Here is an 8766-nt window from a genome sequence, read left to right as displayed (position 1 = left end):
ACAGGTCGGTTAACGTGGAGCTGCTGCAAATCCTTGAACGCTCATGTGACTAAATAAAGTGAAGATGAAATGTCTTTCATTACAGGCAGAAGGTGCGTTAATTACAATTTCTCACATGTAATCCAAAGCTTCCATATTCAGGTGTTTTCCTGTAATTTGTGTTGTTTTGTTTCACTTGGGGATGGTGGTAGAGGAGATGAGAGAGACAAAACAGAGTAACTGTAACAGTAATATACATCTTAACTCAGATCACAGCCTCATTTCCCATGTCTCTATTCCAGTGGTTTGGGGGAAAGTGAATGCTATTTTCTGAGTCTTTTATTTCCTCCCCACTTTTGTTAACAAGGAACGGATCTCGGAGCCTGCTCAGCCATGGGAGAGAGGAGCAAGGAATCTAGTGCGAGTAGGAACTGGTAAAATAAGTAACACCGGGGGGCAAAGTTAAGTTGTGTATAAGCAGAGTTATCAGGTGCTGCTCTTATCTAATGAGTTTGTTGGCTGGCACACCAGGAATGAAGCAGACATGAACCAAAGGCTGAGGCTTGAGAATTTGAGGGTCCTGCAGGTGTTCTGGGGTTCTGTACAGTCCCCCCTACTGGTGAGGCATGGAAGGGAGTTAAACAACACAAGTGTTTACAGATCTTACCTGACAAAGGGGAAGCTGAGGAGAGGATGAAGATGACAGAATCATGAAGGTTGGAAAAGACCTTCAGGATCATTTGACCTATCCATACCAACATAAGGGCAGCACGTTGTCTCTTCTAAGAAAATCAAATCCCGTTCTTGGTTTTCGTCCTATTCATTCTTCCTTTCACACAACACTTCAGATTTTAACACTTCTGCTCTTGCCAATTCTTTTTCTCTGAGTGCTGCTTTTCTGGAAGCAGTGATTGTTGTTGTTATGCTGTGATCCGATGTGGAGTTTAAAAAAAAGTGGGGTAAATATGGTGATTCACAGGTCAGAAATTCTGGTTCTGAAAGGTGGTTGCAATCTCTCCTGCTGTTGGAGAATCCTTTAAAAGCAGGTATTTCTTCTACGCCTGTTCTTTTTGCCTAATACTTTGAATAATTAAAAAAAGCAAACTTTTCTTGCTGAGTATATGGTTTGTGATCTCAGGGCAAAGTTGTCTTTGGGGGTGGCATGACTCAGAGCTTCTTAGGGTTTTACTTTATCTTCAAATCTTTGGAATTAAAGGCAGTGAATTTTAGTATTGCAAAATAAAAGGAAAGAGACCCCCTACTTCTGCCATGAATAATGTCCTGAGTGTTGTCAGCCTGGAGCATGTTGAGCGGAGAATACTGGGGCAAACAGGCAGATTTCTGTGAAAGATCAGTGTCACACAGATTAACTCGCATAACAGAGTGGGCACACGCTGAGTTTGGGTTATTTTCAGGTCCTTAATGATCGTATTCTAGCATCAGTTTATAGCCATGGGCTCCAGCACATCCTTGGATCCGAAAAGCAACAGGTGCCTGGAAGGGAGCGAGAGCAGGGAGCTGGCTTTCTGTGCTGCTGAGCCTCCGTGGCTGAAGTTCCTTGAGGAATTACTGCTCGTGGAGGAGGAAAAAAGTTCCTCGGTTCCTTCCTCAGCTCAGTGAGCTCGTCTCACAGTGATGTTAACCACGCATTTTGTAGGCTGATAGATCCATTTGACTGTAAAATGCTGAGGAGTGCCCTGGAAGCTGTCCGTGTGCAGGTAGGAGCGGTGCAGGGTGTCTGTCCCTGCCCTCTTGTGGCTAAAATCCGAATCACGCTGCTGCTGGGGCTGCCACCAGAGCCACTTCTAAGCAAGTGCTGAGCATGTGGCCGGCAGAACAGGCAAGCTGTGCCAGCAGGCTGCGAGCAGGTATTTGAATGGGCACAGAGGTAAAGTCCCAGCTCAAAGTAGTCCTGGCGTTGTTACTGCTTTGCCGTGATTTATAGTGCAAAGGCAGGAGCCAGAAGTATCCCCGCACAATAACTCTGCATTTCAGACTGTGAGGACTCTTAGTAAACCCCTAATCCTGCAAAATGATTTATTTGGTACTGTTTGGTGCTAAACTTTGAAGTCAGAATGCTTTGCAGTGTTAAATCAGAAAGCTCATTACTTTTTTTTTTTCCCAGCTATGTTAATAGCTATAATCTTACTAACGAAAGCAACTGCACTGGACAGGATTTACCTTCCTAAAAACTTTTCTTATTGGCATTAAATATACTTCTGCCCTTTAATTCTTCTCCAGTTAATGGACAGCTGGGAAAGGAATGGCTTTGCCTGGAGAATGTGTCAGGTCAGCGAACTACCTCAGGGTGAGTCCACTTGCTTTTGGTGTTCAGACAGATCACAAATGCTCCTCCTGGCTCCTCAGCCTCCCCAGGCTTTGAAGCATTAGGAAGCTTAGCCAAAATGGGTCTGACTTATCAGTCAGCTCTGCTTGGGCTCCTGTTTAGTGTTTATCTGAATCTACTGATTTAAGTAATCATGCAAGATGCTGTTTCACATGGCTCTTTAGCACTTACAGGCGCATAAAAAGTATTTCAGTTTGCTTTTGTATGGTAAGGGTAGATTTATTCAACAAGTAGTCCAAACTCCTTGCTTCGTTACTGCTGGATTTTTGCTGGATTTTTTATCACGGCTTTTTGCCGAAAAAGCTGGTAGTGCTTCTGAGATTTCTTGGTCGAAAACTAAACAGCAGCAGCAACAGCAAAAGAATATGCAATTTATCCTTAAATTTTCCATTCAAGGATTTTCCTTTCATGTCTAAAATCTTAGTTTCCTGCATTTCCTATTTTTCAAGGTATATTGATTTATTCCCCGCCCCATACTCTGCCTTTTTATTTGCTGTTTTTATTTCTGTGTTTTGTTGAATGGCTTTCCAGTCAGGTTTGGCTTTTCTGACTGCAGGATCCCGGTTGTGATTGCAGCTTCTTGATATTTAATAAATCCTGAACTCACAGCTTTTGCTCAGATGTTTGTTCACATTTTTTTTCTTAATTTTACACAGTCCTGATTTTTGGGAAATGGACCTTATTGTAGAATAAATATTTTTTGGGTGAATTTGGAGAGAGTGAAACTGCAAGTAAGCCAAAAGTCTAAAACCTGTTAATATTCCATTTTCTTGCTCTTCACACTTTTCCCAGTGCAACTACAAACTCAGTGGGGGAGGGGAACGACGTGACTTCAGACCTGTTTTGCGGAGTCCCCTGATTTCAGCTCTTGCAGCAGAGATTTCTCCTGCTGGATAACTTGGTTCCTTCCTCATTATCTAGTGCCACTGATAGCGCTTCTTCAAGCTGACAGACCATTCCTGCTCCACCACCGAAAAGTTAGGAAAAGGTTTACAGGGAACTGGATAAAATACGATTACACTTACCAGCTGACAGCTTGTGATAAGACAGTCCAAGCACTCCTTCCCCCTTTTGTTTGCCCCTGTAAAGTTTTTGCCTTGCTATATGCTGTGTAATTTTATAAAGCCAAAGAAGTGGCTTGTTCTGGCAGGCTTAGCAGGGAGGAGAGCACCTTTTGCCCGTTCTTGTTCTGAAAGTGGAAAAGGCGCCCAGGAGAGGCATTCATAGGGGAATCCAGTGGGACAATGGTGCTGTGAAGGCCAGCGCTGCAGCAGGGCAGGGCTGTCCTGCCAGGGCAGTGCCTGGGGAGCTGGCTCATAGCACAGGCTCAAAACTAAGCAGTTCTCTGCAATTTCAGCAAGGAAACTGAAGCAAATGAAGCCTGTGTCTGCCCAGAGCTACTGCCCTGGGTCAAACAGCCTCCTGCACCTGTCTGAGTCTCCCCCCTGCTGCCCCTATCTATATTTACCCAGTGGGAACTTTCCAAGAATGGAAGTAGGAAGATAAATGCCTGTGGGGGATAATTTTAGCCCCAGCTCCCTGGCCCTTCTCCCCGCAGTGGCATTTCAGCTGTGAGCTTGACAGCCTGCGTCCTTCCAGTTGCGCAGAGTGGATGGCCATCCCTGGCGGAGCCAGAGCTTCTCTCTCACCTCCATTTCGCACTTAAACCGCGGGGGAATTGGCCATGGGACTGCGGCAGCCCTGCCTGGCTCGGGTGTGAGCATCACCTACCTCACAGAGGTAAGGCAGCAGCATAGTGATGCGTGGGCAGCGTGGGGGATTGAAGATCACTTGGTAGCCAGAGCTTTAGAGGTGTGAGTATACCTTTTTGTTCTGTGTGTCATCTTCGGCTCTAGAATTTTCTGTGTCCACAGATCCATGGACAGCTTGCATTAGCTCAAGTATTGAAGGCTCTGACTTTGAGCTTTTTGGATCAAGGAGCATCTGTGAGCTCCTCACACCAGTGTTGACGCTGTCAAAATACCACCCTTAATTTGTGTGTTTAGGGAATATTACAGCCGGCTTTATTTTTCCAGACTATTTTCATTGGAAATATAACAGTCTTTTTAGATCAAATCTGTAATAATCCCTGACCCTCAATCCCTACCCCACCATCCCACATATACTGCTCCCCCCAAAGAACTATTAGCTGTGTCAGTAGGGAGGTTTCCAAAGCCCTAGCGCTTGTTATTGGAGTGTCTAAAGAATAAAACTAACGTAATTCCAAGTGTTTCTCTATAAATGGATTGGGTTTGTTTAACAGGTGGACGTGCAACAGAGCTTTGCCTTCCCTAGCTGCCAGCAAACTTGCTCTGCCTAACCCAAAAATAGAGCTGCGAAGGTGACTCGGCACAGGGGAACCCCCTGAGCTCGCACACCTTGCTAGCAAAGGCTGATGTGGGACACGTCTCCCATGGTTTTGCCTTGCTGCCATCAGATGCTCGTTTGCAGAATGGGGCTAATTGCTCAGTGCCCTGCTGCATGGAGGCGGGGGAGACCGAGCCCTCCCGCTGCTGCTGCCTCTCCTGCAGGAAACCCGAGCTGCTGCAGGGCCACGCTGCTGCGAGGAATTCCTCTGCCCACCCGGCTGCTCGGGTGCCTGTCCCCCATCACATCCCTCTCCCTTGGTGCCACCCGGCCACCTCGAGGCTCTACCCTGCAGACACCCTGGGGTTCGGTCCCAGTGTGGGTGTAACAAGCTCAGGAACCCCTCTTTTTCCTCCCTGCACGGCCTGCTAGGAAACCCACAGCTCCTTCCTGCAGCCTTGTTCCTTCAGGAGGCAGGAGAGCGAAGGGAGGTCATTGCACTGAATTGGGATGTCAGCGTTTCAAGGGACGGCGATGCTGAAAATGCTTGATCAATATGGCTATGCTCATGTTAGCTTCCTCTCTTGTGGTGAAACCCAATCCCTTAAAAAAACAAAAGTGACTGGGTTGAAAAGTTGAGTTCTTGTTTGTGAGAGCTCTTGAGCAAAACCCAGAGCTGCTGTCAGCTCCTAAATCGTGTTTTCTGTAGGCCTCAACATACCTGGAAATGCAGCTACTAGTGAGGCTTCTTACAGAAGTGTTGGCCCACATGGAGCAGAGTCAGTCCTGCTGCTTGTTCCCACCTGGCCTTCCCTCAAGCTCGATGGGAGCAGCTCGATCGGTCCTTGCAGAAGTTTGTGGCCGTGCAGGTTCCCTCCTGAGCTCTGGGTTTGAGTATCTTGTGAGTGGTCCCATGCCTGTCCCCCCCCCTCTGGGGGCAGCAGAAAAGCATTTAATAGTTAAAATAAAAAGGTCTGTGAGTTCAGCCATGCAGCCTTTGGCCTTCACCAAATTCACCTCTTTTGGCATGTTCTTGATTGTAACATTTTAAGGGGAGGTGGCCCACTTGAGTGCCACAGCGATGTCCTCAGTCAGTCTTTGTCTGAATGTGGATTAATCCAGTGTGGATTTCCTCACCCATGGAGGCAGTGGGATACGTGTGTCAGAAACTTAGTAGGGTTGTTTTTGAGAATATTCCTTTGATAGTGCATAGAAAATAGTAACAAAAGGGTAGGGTTGGTGTCGGAGGTAACTGGTTCTAACCCTGTCTTGTTGTCCCATAGATATTGGGCTTTTCTGTTTACAATGAAAGTGGTACTCAGGAGACAGAGCAAAAAAATGAGCCTCATGGATATCACCAAGATTTTCTCCATGCTCCAGCCCAGAGAAGACGAAGAAGGTACCAGAGAAAGCGAGGAGCTGAACCAAGCGGTATCCCAGGATGATTATCAAACCCTGGAGAGGCTCCTGAGCCAAGACAGGTACAAGAGGGTCATCAACAGCCGGAGCGGCTGGGGTGTGCCCAGCACCCCGCTGCGCCTGGCCGCCTCCAGGGGCCACCTGCGGAGCCTGGAGGTCCTCTTGGCCCACGGGGCGGAGGTGGACAGCCTGGACGTGAAGGCCCAGACCCCGCTCTTCACGGCGGTCAGCAACGGCCACCTGGAGTGCGTGAAGGCGCTGCTGGAGGCCGGGGCGAATCCCTCCGGCAGCATCTACAACAACAGCTCGCCGCTGCTCACCGCGGCCAGGGACGGGGACCTCGGCATCCTGCAGCAGCTCCTGCACCACGGCGCCGAGGCCAACGTCCACGCGAGGGTGCCCGAGTGGGCCGCCAACTCCGCCGCCTGCTCCGGCCCGCTGTACCTCGCGGCCGTCTACGGGCACCTGGAGTGCTTCAGGATGCTGCTGCTCTACGGCGCCGACCCCAACTACAACTGCACCGAGGAGAAGATGATCGCCCGCATCAAGGAGCCCAAGACTCTGCTGGAAATCTGCCTGAGGCACGGCTGCCGGCGGGAGTTCATCAAGCTGCTCCTCGACTTCGGGGCCGACGTCTATTTGCCAAAAGTCGCGGTGGAAAAGATGCCACTCGGTAGCGAGGGCCTGAAGCTGCTGTTGCAGGCGAGAGGTAATCTGTGCGTGTGTGGCCCCTGGGCTGGAAATTAGCACCAATTTTTGTTTATTTGGGGGCAAGTTGCTTCAGATTCCCCTTCCCTTTAATTCTGCTCCCCTACAGAGAGGGAGATATCAGCCTGGGCAAGGCTTTCTTGCACGCTTTGACCCTCTTTGCATCCTCACTTGAGAGCATGGCTCTCTCTAGTCTTACATTCCTGATTATTGCTATTTTATTTTGAATATTTCTTTCTTTCTCCCTCTCCCCCATTGACGATGGTGTTCACACACACAAAACATACCCACAAAAAAGGCTCTGATACTGAACACCTTAAGAGAAGGATTTAATGAAGTTGCAGGGAACAGGTCCACCCCTGGTGGTTAAATGATGGCTCAGATACACATGCTGCCCCAGGAAACTCCCCAAAGAAATTGCTGGGATTTAGGGGAGTGTTTCACAGCAGGGCTTGCTCCTAATGTCCACCAAACATCCTCAGTTTCCACTGCTGGCTGCTGTTGGAGACAGACAACCTAATCAGGGGTCTTTGGTGTGACTCAGTGCAGCTACTGCATACGTTTATGTGATTACATTCAGACTCACCTCGATATCTGCTTTTCATAGATATTTCTAGAAGCTTCCTAAAGGAGCTGCTTTAAGTGATTGTCCTCACTGGTGCTGGTCTGGAGCATGTGGGAATTTCCACGGCCTGGTATTTCCCCTTAATGTAAACCTTTTGGGTTAAACGCTGCTTTTCTTTGTTCTCATTTCTGCTGCTCACTGCCAGCTTTCTTGTGCTGCCTAGGTCCAGGGAAACTTCACCTTTTCAGTGTAATATTGGAAGATTCCCTTTCCATGTACCCAGCTCACACCATGAAGCTTGTGGCTGCCTGCACCGCGTGCCCAGCCCCAGCAGATGCTCGGTTTGGGTGCATCAGTGCTCCCTTTGCTGACAGCACGCGAGCTGGAGGGGAGCAGGGTTGTGTATCCTGAAGCTCTGCAGTGATGGCTTTGTTTTTTCCCCCTCTCTCCTTATGCAGCTCATCCCAAATCCTTGATGTCTCAGTCCAGGCTGGCGGTGAGGCGCCTCCTGAAGCAGGCTGGCCACGCGCAGGCCCTCGGCGAGCTGGACATCCCCCCGGTGCTGGTGAGCTACCTCCGACACCAGCTTTAGCAGGGACACAGCACGGAAGATGCCCGCCCCAGAAACGTGCCCAATGCCTGAATTAAAAGCTGCTCTGATGCTGCCATTGCACAGCACGAAACAGATGTGAATTTGCGACCACAAAGTACTTTTGCTTACAAAGTCTCTCTTGAAACACATCGCCTGCCTGAAAAGATAGCGAGAGGAGTGGGAGAGAAAACAGAAGGCTTCAGCTCCTGCTCTGTGCCAGGCGTAGCAGAGTGATGGCAGAGCAGGATCTGAGCAGACCTGCAGGTCTTTCCCCACAGCGAGGCCTCAGCGGTGTGTAAGACCCATTCCCCAGAGAGGTTTCCAGCTGTTTCCTCTGTACTGCAGCCTGGCAAGGGCAGCAGGAGGCTGCATTCAGCCACAATCTGCTGCCCCAACGCTCTCGTGTGGCTGTCACCTCCTCCGTACTGTGCCTGGGGTGCTCCTGAGCCCAGGGGGACACCGGTGTGGCTCCCCCACAACCACACCTGTAGGTGACTCAGGCAAAGGGCTACAGTAAGTATTCAGAGCCAGAAGTCCCCGATGCCCAATCTCCCACCTCCCCTCTCCAGCACCATCTTTAAACATCCTTTCACCCTCCTCAGACGTGGTGGTGTTACTGCTGAGGGGCTGGGGTGTCTGTCTGGGCTGAGTGCCTGTGACTGTGCAGGATTTTTTTTAATGTATGCTGATGTTCTTATTAAACTGCTGTGGTCTGTTTGGTTAAAATACTGTTTAATTGGTATCCGAAGAGACTGAAACCCTGGCTGACATCATCCAGAAGTGACAAAGAGACTGACTGCTGCAGCCAGGGCCACCTGTAGGGGTTAGCAGCATCTATCCCCCGTAGTT

The 8766-nt window shown here is 49.3% G+C and overlaps 1 protein-coding gene across 1 annotated transcript; it reads left to right on the top strand.

Annotated features, from left to right (window-relative positions):
- Positions 1-5938: 5938 nt before the first annotated feature.
- ASB12 (ankyrin repeat and SOCS box containing 12) lies at positions 5939-7917 on the top strand. Its single transcript, XM_032195995.1, has 2 exons — positions 5939-6761; positions 7784-7917. Exons 1-2 carry the CDS (start codon positions 5939-5941, stop codon positions 7915-7917), a joined length of 957 nt encoding a protein of 318 aa, XP_032051886.1.
- Positions 7918-8766: the final 849 nt, after the last annotated feature.

Source organism: Aythya fuligula, chromosome 13 (genome assembly GCF_009819795.1).
Source record: "Aythya fuligula isolate bAytFul2 chromosome 13, bAytFul2.pri, whole genome shotgun sequence".
NCBI classification, from domain to species: domain Eukaryota; kingdom Metazoa; phylum Chordata; class Aves; order Anseriformes; family Anatidae; genus Aythya; species Aythya fuligula.
The sequence above is the reverse complement of the archived record's forward strand: the minus strand, read 5'-3'. Positions and strand labels throughout refer to the sequence as shown.